This window comes from Mirounga leonina, unplaced genomic scaffold, assembly GCF_011800145.1.
Source record: "Mirounga leonina isolate KUSES-001 unplaced genomic scaffold, KU_Mleo_1.0 Mir_173, whole genome shotgun sequence".
In the NCBI taxonomy this organism is placed as follows: domain Eukaryota; kingdom Metazoa; phylum Chordata; class Mammalia; order Carnivora; family Phocidae; genus Mirounga; species Mirounga leonina.
In genome coordinates, this window is record NW_023270447.1 from 52,845,873 (window position 1) to 52,871,259 (window position 25,387).

General features: G+C 39.8%; 1 protein-coding gene across 2 annotated transcripts in view; it reads right to left on the reverse strand.

Moving 5' to 3' along the window:
* Positions 1-413: 413 nt before the first annotated feature.
* Positions 414-25,387, reverse strand: part of ZFYVE9 (zinc finger FYVE-type containing 9) — a 192,798-nt gene continuing 167,824 nt past the window's right edge. For both annotated transcript variants that reach the window (XM_035018558.1, XM_035018557.1), the window contains 6 exons: positions 14,975-15,125; positions 12,208-12,288; positions 9,655-9,817; positions 6,828-6,933; positions 4,713-4,889; positions 414-3,288 (listed from right to left, as the gene is read on the reverse strand). In XM_035018558.1, the coding sequence (XP_034874449.1) occupies positions 3,127-3,288; positions 4,713-4,889; positions 6,828-6,933; positions 9,655-9,817; positions 12,208-12,288; positions 14,975-15,125 (840 nt within the window). In that variant the 3' untranslated portion in view covers positions 414-3,126. The remainder of the gene's footprint in view (positions 3,289-4,712; positions 4,890-6,827; positions 6,934-9,654; positions 9,818-12,207; positions 12,289-14,974; positions 15,126-25,387) is intronic.

Below are 25,387 nucleotides of genomic sequence, written 5' to 3' on the forward strand. Positions count from 1 at the left end.
TGTGACTTTAACAATCATTTTCCTTTCTTATAGTACCATTGTGAAACCCGCATTGTTACTTCCAAATTCTGAGAATGTTTCCTAAATATTTGTAGGTAGCTCCTAAAAGATCTTGTCCCTTAAGAATGCTCTTGATGAAACTGTGGGGCTGAAACTGGTAGAGCCAGAGAGCTTCCACCTGGTCCAGCTTCCTCCCTAAGAGGGCCTCAGCTTCCCAGGCTCTAAAATGGGCATTATCATTCCTGCTCTACTCTTCAGCCCTTCTGGCCACATACTCCCTAAAAATCTCATTACATAATTAAAATAGAAATCACTACCACAAACATAGAAACAATGTTCAGCAGATTGCCTGATGACTAAAACACATCAGATGCATAAATTATTCCCCAGGGAATAGTTTTATGATAAAAGTCAGTTCATTTGGAAAGTTTGGGCCCACCAGCATTGAGGAACCACAGTAGATGAGGGGAGACACCAGATGGGTACTTACAGGGCAAAGTCCCATATTTCTGTAGCCCTGGAGACCAGTAGGTGCTCAGAAAGTGTTGCTAAAAAAACATGGAGAATCTACATTGCCTAACATTTTATAAGAATTCAATCCATATTTTTAAAAAAATTTAGTAAGTTACGAGAATGGCAATTATTTCTGTATCTCAATCTTTATGTTCTAGAAATACTTCACTTATTTAGAAATGCACGGTTTCAGCCCTCCACTTTATATCGTTCTTACAGTATACAATATATAGAAACATAGAACAAGGGAAAAAAGTAAACCAGCTTTGGTTATTATGCTCAACTCCACAAGATGATTTTACTAAAACAAAGGACAGTTGAGAATGGACTTGACTATGCAGGGCCAGAGCTTGTCCTTGGTAGAATTCAAAAGCTTGCACTGATCCAGAAGAAAGAGATACAATTGCAAAATGTACTGAGCATGAAGATAAACTCATATAGGAAAATAAACTCTAAACTTCTAAGATCCAGGTAGACCATACTGGATGTTACACCCCAAACACATGCCCCTATTGAGTGTTTCCTATTTCTGTCAGGTTTGGCAGGTGGTGGTTCCGGGGCTCAGTCCTTACAAGTTGGTGTGCTGTGTGCATCTGCTTTTCTTTCCCTTAGAAGTTTTGAGTACCTCTGAGTCTATGGGAAAGGTCACAGTCACAGATCCCTGCAGCTACCATCAACAAAGACTGTAGAATGTGGATCCCCACCACCCCGGAAGAGGGATGAACTTAGCTAAACACATGCACAAGGCCAGGTCTCTGGGTGTCCATTTGGAAAACTGCTGTCTGTTGTAGTTCCACAGCCTGTGATTGTCAAGTGCTAAGCCCAACTCTAGCCGTTGGAGAGCAGACTCTCACTGTCCCAGAGGCCTGCATTAACTTCTAGGGGATTCTTGGAGCTATGCTTTTAGTGCAGATGGACTGACTCCCGCTTGGCCAGGGCTTCGAGAAGATGGCAGTGACAAGGGAGGTGCCCTACCTAGACCAGTATTTTTCCAGCTGAGTTGTGAAATCCATTTGGTCCGTGACTAAAGGAAATTTTTAACAAGAGAAAATGATCACATGTATTACATCTATCAAAGGTAAACCAAATCTTGGTTTCTAATACCGCTCCCACTAAAAGAAACCATGGCTGATTCGAAAGCTAAGGCAGGGTAGACAAGATGAGCTGGGAACATGTTCTTAGGCCGGAAAAGGAAGTGTTCAAAAAGAAAATGGTAGGAACACATCACAAGGATGCAGAAGCTAGCTTGAAGGGGCTCTCTCTGGCCAAAGCTGAGACCATTTGAGCACCAAAATAGTGAATCAGAGCTACTCAAAAAGTGATCCATGAGTCCACAATGAAAATTAAATGAATAAATAGGAAAGAAGGAAGGGCTTTTGCTTACAGATGACCAAGTATAACTGCTAAAGAATGCCAAGAATGCGTAAACTGATTCTAATTATGAGAAAGCACAAAATGAGGCATTTTCTATTAAAAAATAGGGTGGGAAAACCTATACTCACCAAAAATATTGATGACATAAAGGTGAGTCAGGACAGCTACCCGTTGAGTCTGATCCTAGGCTGGAAGCTTTACTGGAGGGAAAATGCTCTGAAGGACATGACTCGACAGATGCTAGGTTCAAGAATCCTGTTAATATTAAATTGGCTGAAATTGCAGTTATGCAGGAGAACATTTTTAGGAATTAAACATTTATGAGTATAGAACTATGATATATGCAACTTACTCTCAAATGCCTTAATTTTTTTATGGAGAGAGAAAGCTAAAGCAAATGAGGCAAAATATTAATATGTGAGCAATAGGTGAATCTAGGTAAAGCGTACATAGGTTTTTTTTGTATTTGCAATTTTCCTGGAAGTTTAAATTATTTCTCAATAAAAAGTCTTTTTAAATACCTCTAGTGTAGAACTAAAAATGCCTTGAGTGTATTCTGTCAGTTTTCACAGAAAGACCCAATTCAATACCTGCCATTCACTCAGGCAGATCCTGAGCAATCCTGAATTCAGCTCTGCTATCCAAGTGACCTCACTTACACTGAGTTGCCCTTCCTTGGAGAGAAGAGATAATCCACTGGGTCTCTGATTCACTTCAGTGAATAAGCTGATAAAAAAAATCTAAGTGTGAATTCTACTTGAAGTCACTGTGATGTAAGTGGGACAAAATCAACGTGGAATTCTTTTTTACATCAAATCTGTACAAAGAGTGCAAGACCAATGCTTTTTTTATTTTCCCTCTGCCCTCCCAACCCCATCCTTGGTGATGGTTGTACCCATTTGAGCATTTCTGAGCACAAGACCATAAGTAAATCTTAAAAGAGAGGAGCAGGAATTTTGTCTAAACAGTAACGGAAGGGGATTAGCGGCAAGGCTAGCATAACTTGTGCAGTAACAGAAGCTGCCCAGATCTTCCTGGTGGACAATGCATAGAAGACTCAGAATTATGGAACATCTGTCCCCCGACCACCCTTTCCCACCCCTGCCCCCACTCCCACCCCACCCCCCCCATTTAATAGTGTTAACAAAAGCTTAATCTTCCAGTTCTAAAGTGCAAATGATTTGGGTATGACTGCTGTTGCAACAGGTCTGAACAGAAAAACAATGAAGTCCTCTCTGTCTATGCGATGTTTTCCAGAATATAAAAGATGAGTTCCATGACGATGGGGCCCTCACTGAGCTGGCAGGCCCCTCCATGAATCACCGGCACCAAAGCGCTGTCCAGATCGTTCATGTACTGTGAGGGAAGGGGCTGGCCATTGCTCCCTGCTTGATAGCCAACCTACGGCACAGAGAGAGAGGGATGACAGGTTACTGGACGGAGAAGGCTGAGGGCCAAGGAGGCTGAGCTAGAAAGGTGATGTCCTTAGCCACGGGTTAGACACATCTAGCAGTGAACACAAGGTTCTCCTCTTCCCGGAATTGTCATTATCATCCTGTCATGTATTCAGCCTAACTTCGCCAGTGGGTAGCTATGAGACCTTAGGTAAGACACTTAACCTGTTAAGGCCTTAGTTTCCCAGGAAAGGGCAGGCGGCGGGAGGCAGCACAGAGAGGTACAGAATGTCAGAAATAATACCTAAACCTTTGGTTGTGGAAATTAAAATGAGAAATATACAAGGTTCAACTCCCTAACAGCAGGAATTGAACATCTGTTTTCCCATCCATCCATCCACCCACAAGCCTTTTTCTGAGCACCCACACATACATGGATTCAGATGAATGTAACAGGGCCTCTGCCCTCAAGAGGTTCACACATTTAGCAGAAAAATGCTTGTTCTTTAATTGTTTTACATAAGGCAATTCTCCAACCAGGTTATCAGTATCATTCGAGAAAGGACCAGGAGACCTCATTTGTATTACCCTGATACGCTTATTAGTTCCGAATTGGTCAAGACCTTAAGTAGAAAATAAGTACATTGATTGATGACTAGGCAGGAAGTGGAGCCCGATCATAACCTTTCACATTTTCCCCGATAGTGACACAACTCTGCATTAAAGCATGAGCAGTGGGACATGTCACAGGGATCCAAAATCCAAAAAAAACAGAGATTAGAATACAGGGCCACAGGAGACAGATACTGGGACAAGGAATTGGGGGAGGGGGTGGATTGTTATTACAAACAGCATACAAAAATATTAACTAAGCCAGGAAGGGAAGCCTGGCCACAGGAGACCCAAGCTGACAGGAAAACAGAAAAATAGATCCAGTCCTCATCCACTGACTAGCACGGAAATGCTGACAGAAAAACCTTAAGGACTGAGAGGTGCAGAGGTCTGAAACCTGCTGCAGCTAGGTTAAGAAAATAGGCTGCGGGGCAGCGTGGGACCTGCTGGCTCATGGCAGCAGAACAATTCCTGAAGGGTGGAACTGGGGAGTCTCAAAGAGGAGCACTGATGCCATCCACACAGGGGTGGCAGGTCCTCACACACTTCCCCTCCTTACCCCACACTTAAGGCAATTCTCCAACCTTCTTACCCCACACTTACAACTGAGTCCTTGGAAGACATTCTGGTGAGGAAGCCAAGGTTCAAATGGTTCAGAGAGTCTCACCAGGCAGCATATCTGGGGACATTACTGATAGAGGGAAGGCCAGAAGACCCAGAGAACCTAGGTTCTCTGGGTCGATGCAGGAAAATTCACATGTCAGAAAATACAGACATTGCTCAAGCCCGGCTTCCAAGGCTACCTAGGACTCTCCTTACCTGGTCTGAGTCAAGTGTCACACGTAGTCCTAGTTTAGTCATTCCATCTTCCTTCAGAAGCTTAAGGTGGGGACAGAGAGCAAGGCAAAAAGCCTTGGCAACATGCTCAGTCAATCGGCTATGATCTGCAGGATCACTCAGGCAACTATGCTGGTCATCATTTTCTAGGAAAAACACCTATTCCCCAAACAGAAGAGACTTTTAGCCTTGTGCCCAGGAGATGTGGGGAAAAAACCACTGCATGAGCCCACTGTGTATGAGCACCCTAATCCCCTAAGATGTGCAGAAGACCTGACCTGCCTACCTGCCTGGTCTCAGCCATGGTCATAATGGTATGCTCTACTGAGAACCAGGAAAGGCTTACATTTAGCATTGTGTATTTCTAAAAGGTAATCCTTTTATGTGGACAATCTTCTGTGAAAATCATCTTGGAATCTAAGAGAACAGCTCTTACAAGATTATGTGACTCAATCCCTTCATGTTACAGATCACTCAGAGAAGAGAAGTGACTTGCTCAAGTGCACAGAAGTCCTCAGAGGCAAGGCCAATCCAAGAATCTAAGTCTTCTGCCTCTCATCACAGAGTTTTCTTGTCACAAGGCCATGCCACTGCTGAGGCGAGAACTGTGTGCACTAGACAGAATGAGAAGCATAGCAAAATTGGGACTGAGAGACATGAGTCCTAGTCACATAAAGGAGGGTCATGAGCAAGTCCTTTGACTTCTTAATGCCAAATTACACCTTTAAAACAGGAAGCCCCTGCCCTCCCTGGTTATTATAAATGCTATAAAAGCATAATATAGAAGATACAGATACGCAAATACACAATGCTTATATATACCACCCCTTCGCTTACTGCTTGGTGGCTTACGCTAAGAGTACTACAAAGGGGGCAGCCCAGAAGCACTAGTGCACTAGTGAGAAAAGCATCATGAAATGATGAGTAGAACTCTGCGGTGGGCATCAGAAGACCTCTGGCCCCTGCTATGCCAGGCCTCTGCGCCTGTTTCCTCATTATGCAAATGAGATGGGTCACACTGTTACCTCACTGGATCACTGGGGAGCAAAAGGGAGGAAGAAGAGGTCAAACTACTTGTAAGTGATAACGAGTTTCACAGGGTCCAGACTGCACTACTTGAAATGTGTCAAAGGGACAATCATTACAAAGCAAGCTGCTAAGACCACTGAGCTGCAATATGAAAACACTGAGCCTGGTGGTACGAAGGGTAAGTTATTTGGAACAAAAGCTCAAGAAATAGAGAACCAAGTTCTAGTTTCTTGCTCTCATGAACCAGCTGTGTGAACTTAGGTAGCATCGAACCTCTCTTGGCCTGAATTACCTTGTGTGTAAAATGGAAAAGCTAGAAGTCACAGATTTTTTTTTTTAAATTAAGACTTTTAAAGCTGCAAGGAATTCTAGAAGTCTTATAATTTAATGTTTTATTTTATGGAGGAGTATAACTCAGGTTCAAAACAAATTAAGAGACCTACAACTTACCTGTTTATTCTCAGAGAATAAACTTCCTGATTTGTCTGAGATGTACACGCATACAGGGTCCCTGCCCTGATCCTCTCACTCCCGGTTAGCCTCTCATACAGCTTTCAGGTAAAGGAACGTACAGTGGAAAAGAGCTTGGGAGTTGGCTGGATCTGGGTTTGAAGCAGAACTTTGCCCTTACTTGTTTGCCTTGTAATCTCGGACAAGGTACTGAGTCTCTGAGCTTTAGTTTTCTTACTGGTGAAATAAACCTATTTTTTAAAGACTGTGTTATCCAAGATACTTTTAACTGTGAGTACAGCATTAACTAGCCCAGCATTCTGAAGAATACAGCAAAGACGGTATATACTACTCAGAGAAGCATCCTTCTTGAATTCTAATCCAAACAAATCTCTAAAAGCTCATTCATAAAAAGTAAGAGAAATCAGATTGCTACAGGTTATGCTCGGTGGCATTTCTTCCTGGAGAGCTAAGATAGGCCAGAGGGAATTGGAGTATCGAAGGTAAACAGAGACATTTTCTCTTCTTATTCTCCAGAATCAGCCCACAGTGTGTCTCTGAACCTTGCAAAAAGTTGTGCTCAAAGGGAATCAAGGATGCCAAGTTTCATTTCCTTACCTCTGTCCATCTGATGACTTTTCCATTTGCTTTATACTCCGATCCATGGAATATCTTCACACTTGTTATAGACTCCATGGACTTCCCATCTATAGGACTTATAACACTACAATAGAGGCAAAGGAAAGAGATGGAAGCAGGTCTTCAAGTTAGAAGAACCACTTCTCTTATCAAGTCTTGCTACTAATTACACTGGACGCTTTGTTGAACACATCTGTTTGTACAACATATCACGGTAAGAAGACACTGCACAAAAATGTACATGAATAGAGCTCTCATGGGAGGGGCCTTTGCGCTGAAATAATTCAAAGAACACATATAAAAAGGAGCCATGATTCCAGGAGTTGGTTCTTTCAATGTAAAAAAAACTACCTATTCAAACCTGCTCTCTTCTTCCAGCATTCCTTCCCAAATTCAGTGAATGCATGGCCACCCATCCAAGCTTGCTCTCCCCTCTGCTGACACACACTCTGCTCCTGACCATGATAACACTCACACGTTTGCATATCTGCCTAACAAATGAACTTCTTAAGGGGAGGGAATATGATACACTCACCTCTGTATGCTGTATTCCCAGGTCTGACACACTGCTTGGAATGCAGGAGTTTAATATTTATTGATTAAAAGAATTATTTGACCAAGTATGTTAATTATAACAGTGCTGGTGTGAGCTCATGAGCAAGTATTTATTATTATTACAACAAATTCCCTTTAGTGCTAAATTATCACTCCTAGATTCCTGAATGGAAAGGCCACTTTTTATAGTAATTTCCTCTCCAAAATATAGGAAGCATAAATAGGTAGAGAGTCACACTTATTCTGATGAGCATTCAAAATAATTGTCACAAAGATTCTAAACTCTTCCTAACAATTTTCAAACCTATTTATGTTTTTTAATCTCTATGTAAAAAGATAAAATTGAACTTAAACTTCAATATCAGGGATTCATTTCACTCACCTGAATTAAAGTTATTTAAACAACACTGAAATTAATTTCCAACTCATGAAACAACAGTATCAAAAAATGGCACTCTTGGGGCGCCTCGGTGGTACCGTGGGTTCAGCGTCAGACTCTTGATTTCGTCTCAGGTTATGATCTTGTAGTCGTGAGACTGAGCCCCACGTTGGGCTCCATGCTCAGTGCAGAGTCTGCTTCAGATTCTTTCTCCCTCTTCCCCCTCTCTACTCACATGCTCTCTAAGATGAATAAATAAAATCTTTTTTTTTTTTTAAAGGGCACTCTTAGTTGATTAGAGTATTTTGAGAGAGGAAATCCAGACACTGAGGGACAAGCTGGAAAGCATTCAATTTATACACTACACACTAAACTCCTGAATTCGAGAGCCTTCCCTAACTAGTTCTTGTCCTGTTTTCTAAGATGCTGTCACTGTCACTTGCTGTAGGAAGGGGCAACCTGCTTGTTATTAGTTACTGCTATCTTATGGCATCAGATTTTCCAGATTATCAATTTTTTGGTCCTAATAGCCACGTTCATTTCCAATTATATTAGAGAATTCAACACAAATTGATTTTGAAATTAAAATTTCCAGTGAAGTATGAGAAGATAAAGGGCTATTTGTAAAATAGGGAAATGTACTCATTGTTTTAGAAATTGCTTCTTTTTGTTCAATAACAAAAGTTTTAAGAGATTTTTTGGGGCGCCTGGGTGGCTCAGTTGTTAAGCATCTGCCTTCAGCTCAGGTCATGATCCCAGGGTCCTGGGACAGAGCCCCACATCAGGCTCCCTGCTCAGTGGGAAGCCTGCTTCTCCCTCTCCCACTCCCCCTGCTTGTGTTCCCTCTCTTGCTGTCTCTCTCTCTGTCAAATAAATAAAATCTAAAAAAAAAAAAAAAAAAAGATGAAAGAACAGCAAGAACAAACGTCTGAGGGCAGAAGTAGAGTCAATGTGTTCAGGCAAGAAGGCAGGTGTTGCTTCTGTGAGGTAAGAGGATGGGCGGATTGTGTGAGGTCATACAAGTTGAAAAATACTTTGGCTTTTACCCTGAATGATACTGGAAGCCAGTGGTGGGTTCTGAGCCAAGAAGGGACACTGCTCTGGCTGCTGGATTAGAAACAGATTAGGTTGGGGGACAGGAGGAGTTGAAGACTAGAAACAAGCAAGCCAACTGAAAGGCTACTGTAATAATCCAGACCAAATGATGGTGGCCTGAACCAGGATGGTGGCCGGAGAGGTAGTAGGATTCTGGATACATGTTGAAGTAAAATATAACAAGATATATAAAATATATGCTATAAAATAGAACAGTACCAGGATTTACCATTGGGGTAGGTGTAGGGTATGAGAGAAAAAGAAGTGTCAAAAATGACTCCAAAGTTTTGGCTTGAGCCCTCAGAGTAGAGTTGCCATATACTGGGAAAGAGTATAGGACTTGAAGCCCAAGGAGGTGGTTTTAAGTCCTAGCCCTGCCACTTCCTGGCTCTGTGGAGTCACTGAGCCTTTAGGTGCTTATTTACTCGGTAATATGGCAAAAACAACACTAGTTATTATCTCAAATGAAATAATGTTAGCAAAAGGGCTTTCTTTTTATAAAACCACAAAAGGCTTAGGTTATTACTATTATGTTGATAACTTTAGAGGATTGTTTTGTTTCATCAACTCCTTCCCTCCACCCTTCTTCAAAAATATGCAGAGAAACTCCTTCAGAAATTAAGCCAAGAAACTAGAAATTTAAAATCTTATGTTACATGTATCCAAAGCAGTCCTTTCTCTTTGGGCTTTCAGTAAAGTTATAAACACCAGTGTAGACAAAACCCAGAGCCAAGTCCATAACTAAATGCCACAAGAGGGAAAGTCCTCTGCATTTACCCCTTGTTGACTTTCTTGTCATCATCCACCCACTGGATGTAGATGTGCTCCTGGGGATCCTCAGCATCCGCCTTGCCGCAGGTGATGGTGAAGTCCTTCATGTCTCGCAGTGCCTGCCTCAAGGCATCCATGTTCTCTGCTGTGATCTGGACCATAACGCCATCTGAGAATCAGCACCAAGATAATACAGATGGAAACAACGCAAAGCCAGGGAGAGGGGCAGATGAATCACGGTACCTAACAAATCCCTTTAGGATTAAATGTAAAACTCTGCGCTGCTCTCTAAAGCTGACAGGTATAAAGAGGTTCTGTTCTTTGAGCTGAATCTCTTACTTCTGAGAGTGCTATGAGGACAAACACCAGATGGCTTCTGCTTAAAAACTCACCTGTTGATTTCACTTCAGACACAACTGAGTTTCTCCTAAGACCGCTCAAAGGGAAAATGTACACTTGGTCACATCCCCCTTCTGGACTGATAGAACTGTTTTCACTCTTGCATTTATCATGCTCTAATCATATTTATGTGTTTGCACCCCTGTCTCTCTCACCTTACTGTGACTGCCCGGCATACAATGAATGCCCAGGAAATGTTTGTTAAATAAGTCACTGAGTAAACAACAGTAGTAGGAGAAGGAATAAATCCATTCACTGGCAGCAGTAAGTCAAACCTACCACATGTGTTTCACATGAGCCACCTTGTAGCCAACACATGGCAACTATTTTTGGCCTGCTACCTACCCAAATCAAAGGCAAACACTGAAATTCAGGGTGAAATTTGTCACGTGTTGAGCAATTACCCGGCTTCATTGACACAAAATTTCATCAACTAAGATAATTTCATAAAAGCTTCAATAAAAATTTCATAAATAGGCTGCCAACTGTTCAACTGACACAGTGAAATATAAGACCTAAGGAATTCCCAATCCAAAGACACAGACATAACTTTTAAACACAATACTTTGCATTATAATGATCTGTGTCAATTCAAATTATCATTTCCACAACATTTAAAGGGTATTTTTTTAATCATCTTTGTCAAGATACAATTTCAAATGTAGTCAAGACTTGATCACATAGGCATTAGTCACTTAAGACCAATGACTGTTTAACTCCTAGATTTCTTAACAATTTCTTAACAGCATGCTTCTGCTTTGTAAAGTTGTGAAATTTAGTTGTAAAATATTAATGTACTTTGCTCTTCTAGAACAACTAGTTCTAAAACTAGTTGTTTTATCAAGCTTACCAATAAAGGAGGTCAAAGCCAGTATCTATTAACACAGGTAACACTGTCTCTGTATTTCAGTTAACACACTGGACTCCAGCTTTCAGACAGGGCGCTGGAGGAAAGCTACTGTGGAAATGAAAACCTGTCAGCGTGTGCGGCTGACGGTACCTTCCAAAGGTCACCATGGTATCTCCCTTCTCACATGTTTTCTCACAATGCTACCTTCCCATTTCCCCATTAAGAAGTGGAGTCTAAATCCTCCTCTCTTGAACCTGGGAAGGCTTATGACTACTTCCAACACTACAGTCTGGTGGAAGTGACATCGTGTGACTTTCGAGACTGGGTCATAAGAAGCAACCTGGCTTCTGCCTTTTGCTAGAACACATGCAGTAAGAAGTCCAGCTACCGCAAGGCCACCAAGGCATGCTAAGGAGTCAAAGTGTGAGTACTTCAGTCTCCACTCCTAGTCTTTAAATCAACCCAGGCCAGGCCCCAGACATGTGAGTGAACGAACCTTCAGATAATTCGAGCCCCCAGCTATCAAGTCATCCCAATTGAGGCCCTGGACATCCCTGTACTACCTTGTCAAGATTCCTGACCCAGAGGAACATTTTAAAATAGTTGCTTTAACCCATTAAGTTCTGGGTAAATTTGTCATGCAACAAGACTAACCAGATCAAAGTAACCAGATCAAAATATAGTAAGAGTCAAATGACAAAGAAAATAAACAGTATGCTCATTAGTCTTTCATTAACTCTCATTTAATTAGCTTTTGTCAAGATATGTGTCATGTCTAATCTAATTACAGCAAACCAGCTGCAAGTGCATCCCATTCTGTACCCCAAATGATGACTGCAGCACTCTTGTGAGTTAAGGCAGACTGAACTTCATCTACATATTTACAGATTTGAGCCCAATGATATATTTGAACTCAGACTATGTCCCCTTGGGTACCCTATCCCAGAGCTCTGAAAGGCCATCTCTTAATTTTTATGTCACTGTCCCATGATATCTCTACCACTTACTCCCTTCTTTGGAGAATTAATTAGCTTAAGAGTAAGATGCTATTGAATACATAATAGGAGTCAGGAATCTACTGTAGAAGTATCATGGTTTGACTTAACATCCTTGCTTTTTATTTTTTTAAATTATTATTATCATCATTTATGTAAGCTCTAAGCCCAACACGGGGCTTGAACTTAGGACCCTGAGATCAAGAGTCGCATGTTCTACCGACTGAGCCAGCCAGGCACTCCAACATCCCTTGCTTTTTAGTTGTATAATTAGGATTGAACTAATACACATGCAGTAAATAACTTACTCTTTACCTTCCACAATACTGGATTTGGCAAGATATCCGGAAGAAGATTTCAGAGCGCCGCTGAACACAAAGAAACTGGCACCAGTCACTAAAACAGAATATAAATAGTTCAGTGTAGATCTGGAGATACAAAGACTAAGAACAATAATGAAATATTTGATAGCTGGTAACTCCAACCATCATCATACAGAAAACAAAAAATATCAACTCTATACACCACAATATACAAGTAACCAATAATTCTGATGCTTATGATACCTTTGGGAATGAAGTTTTAAGATACACTCCCTCATTTTGTTTTCCTCTCCCTCCAATCAAAAATTAAAGAATCTTACAAGCAAAGAAATCTTAGTGGTCAAGTCTAGGGCTTGGCAAACTACAACCTGTTTGGCCTGCAGCCTGTTTTTGTAAATAAAATTTTATTGGAACAGAGTCATGTCCACTCATTTGCATACTGTCTGTGGCAGTTTTTGAAGTATGCCAGAGTTGAGTAACTGGTAACAAAGACCACAGGCTTGCGGGCGCCTGGGTGGCTCAGTTGGTTAAGCGACTGCCTTCAGCTCAGGTCATGATCCTGGAGTCCCTGGATTGAGTCCTGCATCGGGCTCCCTGCTCGGCAGGGAGCCTGCTTCTCCCTCTGACCCTCTCCCCTCTCATGTGCTCTCTCTCTCTCATTCTCTCTGTCTCAAATAAATAAATAAAATCTTTAAAAAAAAAAAAAAAAAGGACCACAGGCTTGCAACGCCTAAAATATTTATCACCCAGGCATTCACAGAAAAAGTTTGCTGACCCCGATCTAATACCTTTTTTTTTAACTTTTATTTTTTTTAAGATTTTATTTATTTATTTGACAGAGAGAGACACAGCGAGAGAGGGAACACAAGCAGGGGGTGCGGGAGAGGGAGAAGCAGGCTTCTCGCTAAGCAGGGAGCCCGATGCAGGGCTTGATCCCAGGACTCTGGGATCATGACCTGAGCCGAACGCAGACACTTAACGACCGAGCCACCCAGGCACCCCAATACTTTTTTTTTTTAGATAAAATACATTTTGAAGATGGAGATATGGTTGGCAACCATTTTACTGACCTAGTGCAGTTCTTAAAAAAAAAAAAAAAACCTTTTTAAAAGACAAACACCTGTTACCATTATCTCTTCATAAAAGAAAGGACATGTAATCATATTTAGCTTTAAGAGTATTTCACTATGCCCCTCCACATCTTTTTTTTTTCCTTATGATTTTATTTTTTTAAAGTAATCTCCACACCCAACATGGGCCTCGAACTTACAACACAGAGATCAACAGTCGCATGCTCCACCGACTGAGCCAGCCAGGAGCCCCTATGTTCCTCCACATCTTAAATTGGACTAAGTAATCCAACTTCCTGCCCACTGGCCCTGTAATATCTCTAACAGGTGGACATCCAGCTTTATCAAAGACTCCTAGGGATAAGGAGTCCACAATGGCACAAGGCAGCCCATTCTACTTCTGGATAACTCTCGGCTTTACCCAAATTGAGTCCAGATCTAGATTCCTGTAACTTTCACCCAATGGTGCTGGTTCTGGCCTTTTGTAGCTATAGAGAATAAATGGAATCTTATTTCCACATACTAGAAAACCTTAAAAATAGAGATAGCTATTTTTCACCCTCTTCCAATTTAGACTTTTCCAGATTAAACATATATAGTTTATTCAAAAAATCTTCTTTTGACATAGTTTCCAAATTTTTCACAGGCCTTGAATCATCCTCTAAAGAACCTCCAGTTTTATCAATGGATATCATCAATTACATTAATGATATCCAGAACTTAATTCAAATATTCTAGGTATCATCTGACTAATAGAGAGCATTGTGGACTTATCACCTACCTTATTTTGGGTATCATATTGAATATACACGTGACAAAGACCTTTTATGCCTTTACTAAACAACCGATTGGAAAAACATACTGGAGACAGTGACCTATATCACTGTCAGCCAGAGAAGTAAAGCATACCAGAGAAAGCTAGTTATGGGAGATATTCTGAGGAAAAACAAGATTCCTAGTCAAATTTGGGAAGGGCCAGGCACTACCTTCCTTTTGGAAAATTATAATATACATCAGCCTGTTAAAGGCTCTGAAAAGTCCTGTAGTAAAGAAATCTGTTTAAATTTGTTTAACCCAGGATTTCTCAGTTTAATGTATTATGTAAGACTTTCACTTACGTATTTTTTAAAATCATAGAATCTGATAAGACACCTTAAGAAATGCCACCATAAGCAATGATTCTTAAATTTCAATATGCATTTGAACACACCACCTTGTTAAAAAAACAAATTCTAATTTAGCAGATTTGGGGTATAGATTCTTCATTTCTAACAATCTCCTAAGAGATGAGGCCACACTATGAGTACCACTGAACCAAGAAGCCTTCTTTCAGAATCCAGTCAACCTATTAATTAACAGTCTTCAGATATGGTCATTCAACAAGCTTCATATCTACCTAAGCATATTCTAAGGGGCCTAGTCTCCTACCTTCAAATATCAATTCTGGCCCTGCCAATATCCTGAGGCAGTATTTTCAAAATGTTCCCTTTATTAGTAGAGATCCCATTTGCAACTCTGAGTCTGGCTACTTGGGGAGTCAATGTAATCTTGGGAGAATAAGCTTGGAAAGGTTAATTTCATCAAATTGTTTGTGGCCACCTAGCTAGACTGTGAGAGTTATGGGTCTGAGATATCAAACTTTCCAAGTCCAGTACAATTCTTACCATGTCAGTCAGCTCAAATACTCACCCTTTCTGGGCTGGTTGTGAATGCTGATAGCCTGGGTCTGATAGTTTCCGTCATCATTCTGTACACATACAAGATGAGAGTCTGCCTTCTCATTGAAGCAGGCACCTCCTGCCAGGACATGCTCATTGGACTTGTTCATGGCTTTCATCATCTGCAATCAAAGAAGAGGGTTAGCTTTCTTATTCTGCAAAAAATGGACATTTTTTTTTGGTCTGGCACAGCACAACTCTTTTACCTCAAAGACAAAAAACAATAATGAAAAATCAGTCACCATTTGGGAAAAAAAATCAACATATACAAAAATTCCCTGTATACTTTATAGGTGATCTGTATTATAACCTAAGTAAGCACATGACATATTTTGCATTCATCTTTTTGGTATTTTTGTTGCTGCTCTGAACTCAAGTAACATTAGTTTAGTTAATTACAGTAACTTCTCCTATCCACTGTATTCTCTGAGGATATATACACTGAAATTCTAAGTCAAAAGAATATTCCATATGTAAGTGCATCTGCCCTCTTTTCCCATATCCAAACAAAGGAATGTTTTCCTCTAGAAATATATAAACTCCATTACTTAATTTTACTAATTTATGTTTGAAATCATCAATGAAATCACTTACTAATATGTTGCTTTGTTTTATTTTTTCCAAGTTTTTATTTAAATTCCAGTGAGTTAACATACAGTGTAATATTAGTTTCAGGAGAAGTTACACTTACATACAACACCTAGTGCTCATCATAAAAAGTGCCCCCCTTAATACCCATCTCCCATTTAACCCATTCCCCTGCCAACCTCCCCTCCAGCAACCCTCAGTTTGTTCTCTATAGTTAAGAGTCTGTTTTATGGTTTGCCTCTTTTCCCCCCTATATTCATCTGTTTCATTTCTTAAATTCCAGATATGAGTGAAATCATATGGTATTTGTCTTCCTCTGACTTATTTCACTTAGCATAATACACTCTAGTTCCATTCACGTCATTGCAAATGGCAAGATTTCATTGTTTTGTTTTGTTTTTTTGATGGCTGTGCAAATATTCCATTGTATATATATACCACATCTTCTTTATCCATTCATCAGTTGATGGACATCTGGGCTCTTTCCATAATTTGGCTATTGTTGATAATGCTGCTATAAACATCGGGGTGCATCTGCCCCTTTGAAACAGTAACTTTGTATCCTTTGGGTAAATACTTAGTAGTGATATTGCTGGGTTGTAGGGTAGTTTTATTTTCAACTTTTGAGGAATCTCCATACTGTCTTCCAGAGTACCTGCACCAGTTTGCATTCCCACCAACAGTGCAAGAGGGTTCCCCTTTCTCCACATCCTTGCCAACATCTGTTGTTTCCTGTGTTGCTAATTTTAGCCATTCTGACTGGTGTGAGGTGGTGTATCTCATTGTAGTTTTGATTTGTATTTCTATGATGAGTGATGTTGAGTATCTTTTCATTTGTCTGTTAGCCATCTGGATGTCTTCTTTGGAAAAATGTATGTTCTTGTCTTCTGCCCATTTCTTAACTGGATTATTTGTTTTTTGGGTGTTGAGTTCGGTTAAGTTTTTTTTTTTTTAAGATTTTATTTATTTATTTGACAGAGAGAGACACAGTGAGAGAGGGAACACAAGCAGGGGGAGGGTGAGAGGGAGAAGCAGGCCCCCTGCTAAGCAGGGAGCCCGATGTGGGGCTTGATCCCAGGACCCTGGGATCATGACCTGAGCCGAAAGCAGACGCTTAACGACTGAGCCACCCAGGCGCCCTGAGTTCGGTAAGTTCTTTATAGATTCTGGACACTAACTCTATCAGATATGTCATTTGCAAACATCTTCTCCCATTCCAAAGGTTGCCTTTTAGTTTTGTTGATTATTTCCTTTGCTGTGCAGAAGCCTTTTATCTTGATGAAGTCCTAATAGTTCATTTTTGCTTTTGTTTCCCTTGCCTCTGGAAACTTACCTAGTAAGAAGCTGCTACGGCCAATGTCAAAGAGGTTGCTGCCTGTGTTCTCCTCTAGGATTTTGGTGGTTTCCTGTCTCACATTTAGGTCTTTAATCCATTTTGAATTTATATTTGTGTATGGTGTAAGAAAGTGGTACAGTTTCATTCTTCTGCATGTTTCTGTCCAGCTTTCACAGCACCATTTGTTGAAGAGATGGTCTTTTTTCCATAGCTAATATAATCTTCAATGGGGAAAAGTTAAGAGCTTTTCCTTTAGGGTCAAGAATAAGACAGGAATATCCACTCTCATCATTGTTATTTAACATAATACTGGAAGTCTTAGACTCAGCAATCAGACAACAAAAAGAAACAAAAGGCATCCAAATTGGCAAGGAAGAAGTCAAACTTTCATTATTTTCAGATGACATGATATTCCATGTAGAAAGCCTGAAAGACTCCACCAAAAAATTTTTAGAACTGATACACGAATTCAGCAAAGTTGCTATAAAACCAACATTCAGAAATCTGTTACATTTCTACACACCAAAAATAAAGCAGCAGAAGGAGAAATCAAGGAATCGATCCCATATACAATTGCACCAAAAACCATAAGATACCTAGGAATAAACCTAACCAAAGAGGTAAAAGATATCATAAGTGTTACAGAACACTTATGAAAGAAATTGAAGATGACACAAAGAAATGGAAAAGCATTCCATGCTCATGGACTGGAAGAACAAATATTGTTAAAATGTCCATACTACCCAAAGCAATCTACATATTTAATGCAATCCTTATCAAAATGCCACCAGCATTTTTCACAGAGCTAGAGCAATCCTAAAATGTGCATGGAACCACAAAAGACCCCCAGTAGCCAAAGCAATCTTGAAAAAGAAAATGAAAGCTGGTGGCATCACAATTCCGGACTTCCAGCTCTATTACAAAGTTGTCATCATCAAGACAGTATGGTACTGGCACAAAAACAGACACTTAGATCAATGGAACAGAACAGAGAGCCCAGAAATGGACCCTCAACTCTATGGTCAACTAATCTTTGACAAAGCAGGAAAGAGTATCTAATGGAAAGAAGTCTCTTCAATAAATGCTTTGTTCTTATCAAATGATTTAAGATAATAACTCTGAACCTAAACTGAAAAAACAGGCCACCATTTTGTATCTAGTAAGCAAATCTGAACTTACATTATCTTGGTGCTGAACTCTGGCTTCTAATTGAAACAGGATAGTGATAATTTGTTTTTTCGTTCCCATGTCCACCTTTCTGATTCAATCCTTTAAATGGCTTTAACCTTTCAAAAACCTAGTCCAAAACTTGTTTTACTCCCCTCTTCCTCTTACATTACAAACTGCAGTACTACAGTGTGAAAAATACCAGATGAGTGTTCTGATGCCTTTTATATTCCTGTATCAACACACTCAAAACAAAATAATGTGAGGTGAAATTCACATACATAAAATTAACCACTTCAAAGTGAACAATTCAGTGGCATCTAATACATTCACAATGCTGTGCAATAATAACCTTTATCTAGTTCCAAAACACTTCCATCACTCCAAAGTAAAAAACCTTCCTCTAACTGGTTTCTTCCCACTCCCCAATCCTAACCACCAATCTGCATTCTGTATGATTTTATTCTGGCTACTTCACACAAATGGGACCATATAATACATGACCATTGTGTCTGGCTTCTTTCACTTACATAATGTTCTGGAAGCTCATCTATGGTGTAGCATGTATCAGTACTTCACTTCTTTTTATGGCTGAATAATACTCCATGTGTTTGTATGTGTGTGTGTATACACACACACACACATACAATATACACCTACATATACATGCATCAGAGTTTGTTTATCCATCCATCCATCCATGCACATTTCAGCTATGCTCACCTTTTGACTACTGTGAATAGTGCTACTATAAATGTATGTGTGGATGTACTTATTTGGGTAAATATTTTCAGTTCTTTGGGGTATATGCCTGGAGGTGGAACTGCAGGGCCACGCAGTAATTCTACGTCTAACTTTTTGAGGAGTTGCCAAACTGTTTTTCACAGTGGATGAACCATTTTTTATACTTTCACCAACAACATACAAGGGGCCCAATTTCTCTACAACCTTATTTTCTGTTGTGGTTTTATAGCCATCCTAGGTGTGAAGCAGTGCCTCATTGTAGTTTTGATTTGCATTTCCCTAATGACTAATGATGTTAAGCATCTTTTCATTTGCTTGTTGGCCATCTGAATATCTTCTTTGAAGAAATGTCTATTTAAGTCCTTTGCCATTGGGCGCCTGGGTGGCTCAGCTGGTTAAGCGACTGCCTTCGGCTCAGGTCATGATCCTGGAGTCCCTGGATTGAGTCCCGCATCGGGCTCCCTGCTCGGCAGGGAGTCTGCTTCTCCCTTTGACCCTCCCGGCCCTCCCCCCTCTCATGCTCTCTCTCTCTCAATCTCTCTCTAATAAATAAATAAAATCTTTAAAAAAAAATAATAAGTCCTTTGCCATTAATTTTTTTTAAAAAAAGATTTTATTTAGGAGTGCCTGGGTGACTCAGTCGGTTAAGCAGCTGCCTTCGGCTCAGGTCATGATCCCAGGGTCTTGGGATCGAGCCCTGTGTTGGGCTCCATGCTCAGTGGGGAACATGTTTCTCCCTCTCCCTTTGCCTCTACCGCCCCACTCATGCTTTCTCTCACTCTCTCTCTCAAGTATCTCTCAAATATACTTATTTGAGAGAGAGAAAGCAAGCAAGCAGGGGGAGGGGCAGAGGGAGGAGAGGATCTCAAGCAGATTCCATGCTGAGAGCCCCATGAGCGGTTGGATCCCACAACCCCGAGATCATGACCTGAGCTGAAACCTAGAGTCAGACACTCAACTGACTGAGCCACCCAGGTCCCCCAAGTCCACTACCCATTTTTTAAAAATACACAGTGTTTTATTAGTTTCAGGTGTACGATATCATGATTCAACAATTCCATATATCACCCAGCGCTCATCACAAGTGCACTCCTTTATCCCCATCACCTATTTAACCTACCTCCCACCCATGTCCCCTCTGGTAACCATCAGTTTGTTCCCTGTTCTCTATAATTAAGAGTCTGTTTTTTCATTTGTTTCTTTCTTTTCCCCCCTCTTTGCTCATCTCTGTGAAGTAGGGATACAATTTCATTCTTTTACATGTGGAAATCCAGTTGTCCTCACACCATTTGCTGAAGGCTATTCATTCATCATTAAATGGTCTTGGCACCCTTGTCAAAATCAACTGACCATAAATGTATAGATTTACTTCTGGATTCTTAAGTCTGTTCCATGCTAGTACCACACTATTTTGATTACTGTAGTCTTGCAGTAAGTTTTGAAATTGGGAAGTGTGACTCCTCCAAATTTGTTCTTATACAAGATTATTTTGGCTTTGGAGGCCCTTGCAATTCCAAAAGAATTTGAGTACTGGCTTCCTCTTTTCTGGAAAAAAAAAAAAAAAGGCCACTGGAATTTTGATAGGGATTGCACTGGATCTGTAGATCCACTCTGAATAATACTGACACCTTAACAATACTAAGTCTTCCAATCCATGAACATGAGATGCCTTCCCATTTATTTAGGTTTTCTTCATTTCTTTCAGCAATGTTTTGTAGTTTTCTTTTACCTCCTTGGTTAAATTTATTCCTAGATATTATATCAATACAATTCTAAGATATCATCATCTCCTGGCTTTACTTTTTTATATTTATAACTCTTGCAGAGTTAGTGTCTTAATATTTTACTGTATCACCAGAAGCATCCAAATAATAACTGAATATTCCTCTCACACTGATATTTATCAACCTCATTAATTCAAACCACTTCCGTCAGAGTTTTCCAAAGATTACTCTTAAGTAAATTTTCTGCAAACAGGATAAGTCAGCAGGAAGATTCCTATTTAGCAAAGTCAACTAAAACACTAATTTAGGTTCTCATTTGCAATTTACATTTGTATCACATGAAGAAACTGATATAATCACATAGAATTTTTTTTTAAAGTAAACTCTATCCCCAAAACGGGGCTCAAACACAAGATCCCGAGATCAAGAGTCGAATGCTCTACTGACTGAGCCAGTCAGGTGCTCCCACATAGCAATTTTAAAGAATGTTATATCTATCATTTTTTCCAAATCATTAGGGTAAAGTGATTTCTAAATTTGTCTACACTAAGCAGATTAAGAAATATTCTCAATTCAGACATTCTAAATAAATTAGCTAGCTTCTAAGAAATAATTTCCCCAGATGTCAATTTCAAGCCAAATGAGGTAAACAAACTTCATACTTCTTTATAAATGAACAGTTTTACCTTTTTTTTTTTTTTTTAAAGATTTTATTTATTTATTTGACAGAGAGAGAGATAGCAAGAGCAGGAGCACAAGCAGGGGGAATGGGAGAGGGAGAAGCAGGATTCCCGCTGAGCGGGGAGCCCAATGTGGGGCTTGATCCCAGGACCCTGGAATCATGACCTGAGCCAAAGGCAGCCGTTTAATGACTCAGCCACCCAGGTGCCCCCACTTTTACCTTCTTAAAATCATGCTCATTTACACCAAGAGAAGAGTTTCCCAAATATTCAAAAGACTTTGCTAACCATAAAATGTTACATTTGTCATATGATGATATAATACTCAACTTTCTAGTTGTGCTATTTCTCTGCTCTATCGATTCAAACTCTGTAGTATCTCCTTTATATATCCCTATCTTCCCCAGAGTTCAAGATACAACTACCTCTTTTCTGGACATCATAATAACCTTATAACTGGTTTTTCTGCAGTCAGTCTCTGTCAGTTCTGATCCATTCCACACAATGTTTCCATAATTACCAAAGCACAGTGCTGATCATGTCAATCTTTTCTACCCTGTCCTCTGCTCAAAATAACTAGCTTCCCATGGTTTTACTCCAAACCAACTTTCCTGTCTTGCTTCCCTTCCTACCATATCCTTATTTGCAGGACTACTTCTTGATGTGCTACCATTTCCCATCTCTGAGCTCTTTAGCCTTCCCTTTCATCCCCCATATCCAAGCATCTGAAAACACTACCCCCCAAAACAAGGCCTAGTAAAAATACCAATTCCTGCATGTAGCCTTCTTTAATTCCCAGACACCAATGTGACTGCTTCCTTCTTTGAACTGCCATAGCACACTGTTTGTACTTCTTATACTGCACCATCAACATTCAGCTTTGGATTATGATTAAGAGCAAGGACCCAAGCCAGACTGCCGGCATTTCCTGGCTTTGCCCCTAACTCTCTGTGTGCCTTTGGGCAAGTTACTTGATTTCTCTGCGTCTCAGTTGCCTCCTCTGTAGAGAGGATAATAAAAGTAACTATTTCATACAGTTGAGAGTTAAATAAATAAAAAGTGCTTAGAACAGCACCAGAACATAATAAGTACTGATGAAGTGTTTGCAACTAAAATTTGTATGCTTGTTTCCTCCACTTTGCTTATAAAATTGTAAAGCAACCTAAAAATCAGGAGCAAGTAATTCAACCAAGTACCTCTTAGGAGATAATGGGATACAGACCCTTCCTAAGTGCTCACGAATTAGTGAAAATGACATACTGATAAAAGGCAAGGAAACAATTGCTGTGACAACAGTATGTGCAAAACAGCTAACATCTGTGGAGTGTCAACCTCAAGCCAGGAACTGAGCTAAATGCTACCCGGGTCTTACCTCAAAAGGGGGAGACAAACCATGAAAGACTATGGACTCTGAGAAACAAACTGAGGGTTTTAGAGGGGAGGGGGGCGGGGATGGGTTAGCCTGGTGATGGGTATTAAAGAGGGAACGTTCTGCATGGAGCACTGGGTGTTATACGTAAACAATGAATCATGGAACACTACGTCAAAAACTAATGACGTATGGTGATTAACATAACATAATAAAATGAAATTTAAAAAAAAGACTATTTTAACATATCAAGTGAAGCAGTACAGAAGCTTTATCTTCCTGTGTTTCCCACCCCCGGAGTTTAACCATCCACGAAGAGAATCCTTAAAAGCCAGTTAAAAGAATACAATTCTAGGAATGATTGTGTTGGAGGAATGGGTGAATTTTTTTGGTTCACATACATTTACAGTGTCACATAGATTAGGTACCTAATAAAATAAGTTTTAACGATTTAATTCTATACACATTTATCAAGTGATTGACAATGACTTTAGGTAGAAAGATACGGCGGAGACATGGAAAATTTATGAAAGCACTGCACTAGAGATACAATGAAGAAAGAAAGATACACTCTCTGCCCTCAGAGGACTCAAAATTCAGAGCAGAAGGGGTTTCATATTCATCGGCTATACCAGTAAACAGAAGAAAGAAAGAGCGATACTGTCTGGGGGATGGAGAATTCTAGGAAGGTTTCCTAAAAGGTAAAACATTTTCATTGGCTATGAAATCAGGTACAAAGGAAGAACACTTTGGATAAAGAGAAAACCATGAGTGAAGGAACAGAAATAGAACTGAACTGAGTAATGATGGAACAGGGAAGAATATCCTTTCCTGGAGCTATTCTGGAACAATATAAATATCCTGCCCATCAGCTGGAGTTCAACTGTGTCCAGAAGCTAGCACCCATGTTCAAGTCCTGTGGTACATTCCCTCTACACCTACTTTGTTGCGGGTTTTTATCATGAGTAGATGTTGTACTTTGTCAAATGCTTTTTCTGCATCTAATTGAAGTGATACGATTTTTATCCTTTCTCTTGTTGATGTGATATATCACATTGATTTATGAATACTGAACCACCTTTGCATCCCAGGAATAAATCCTACTTGATCATGGTGAATAATTTTTTTTTTGGTTAATAATTTTTTTAATCTATTGTTGGATTTGCAACTCCTTTCATTTTTTTGAAAAAAGGACTATCAAACAGATTTTGGGGACATCTGTTCTTGCTAGTGCTACAATGAACCTCTGAAATTATGCTTTTGTAAGTTCACATTTCTCTGAAGAATATGTGTAGCCTTGAATTAAAATAACCAAAACTCCTATTTTAGTATCGTAGAGTGGGAAGGAATCTCAAGAGGCCATTCAGCCTAAATTATACTAGATGGGGAATTGTACAGACATATAATTTCACAGACTCTTGCATTATATTACAACCAACATAAATTTCTCTATTCCTTGGTACTGAATAAAGGATTAACAAAACTTTGAGACTTGAGATTTTTGATACTAGGTTAATTTTTTGGCTCTATTCCCACGGTGACCTGGTAACAGTTTGAATGTCCACTACATTACTTAAAAAAAAAAAATTGGTATTTTACAATTATATTTAAAATTGACAAAATGTACATATTTAAAACGTATAATCTGATGAATTGTGCCATGTGTATACTCCCATAAAAACAGCATTTGAAATCACTCTCTACTCTTCCATTGACCTATACATATATATTTACAGCAAAATAATACCGTCTTGATTATTCTACCTTTAAAATAAGCCTTAAGATCAGTTGGTGTAACTCCTTGAATTATGTTCTTTTTCCAAAGTTGTTTTGGCTAGGGGCACCTGAGTGGCTCAGTCAGTTAAGCATCTGCCTTCAGCTCAGGTCATGATCCCAGGGTCCTGGGATTGAGCCCCGCATCGGGCTCCCTGCTCAGCAGGAAGTCTGCTTCTTACTCTTCCTCTGACCCTCCACTTCCCCCACCCCCTCATTCATGCTCTTGCTCTCAAATAAAATCTTAAAAAAAAAAAAAAGTTGTTTTAGTTATTCTAGGTTCCTTGTATCTCCACATAAATTTTAGAATCAGCACCTCAATTTTTTTTTAAAGATTATTTATTTGACAGAGAGAGACTGCAAGAGAGGGAACACAAGCGGGGGAGTGGGAGAGGGAGAAGCAGGCTTTCCTGCGGAGCAGGGAGCCCGATGCGGGGCTCGATCCCAGGACTCTGGGATCATGACCTGAGCCGAAGGCAAATGCTTAACAACTGAGCCACCCAGGCATCCTCCTTTAACACTTCTTATACAATAGGTCTACTGGTAATAGATTCTTTTAGCTCTTATATTTCTGAAAAGGCATTTTGCTTTTTGAAACATTTTTACTGGGTATAAGTTGATGGTTTTTTTCCAGTACATTAAAGATTTACTGTACTGTCTTACGGCTTGAATTGTTTTGATAAGTAGTCTGCTGTCATTCTTGTAATTGTTCCTCAGCATATAATGTGGATTTTTTTTCTCTACTTGCTTTTAAGGTTCTTTAGCTCTGGTGTTAAGCAGTTTGATTAAGATAACTATAATGTTCCTTAATGTAGTTCTCATGTTTTCTGCAACTGGAATTCATTGAGCTTCTTGAATATATGGGTTTAATACTTCTAATTTATAAAATTTTTCACCACTGAGTTTTCAAATATTTGTTGTTTACTCACTTCTTCTCTCCTATGAGGACTTCAATTATAGTGCTAGGCCACCTAACATCTCCCACAGTTCAATCATGTGCTGT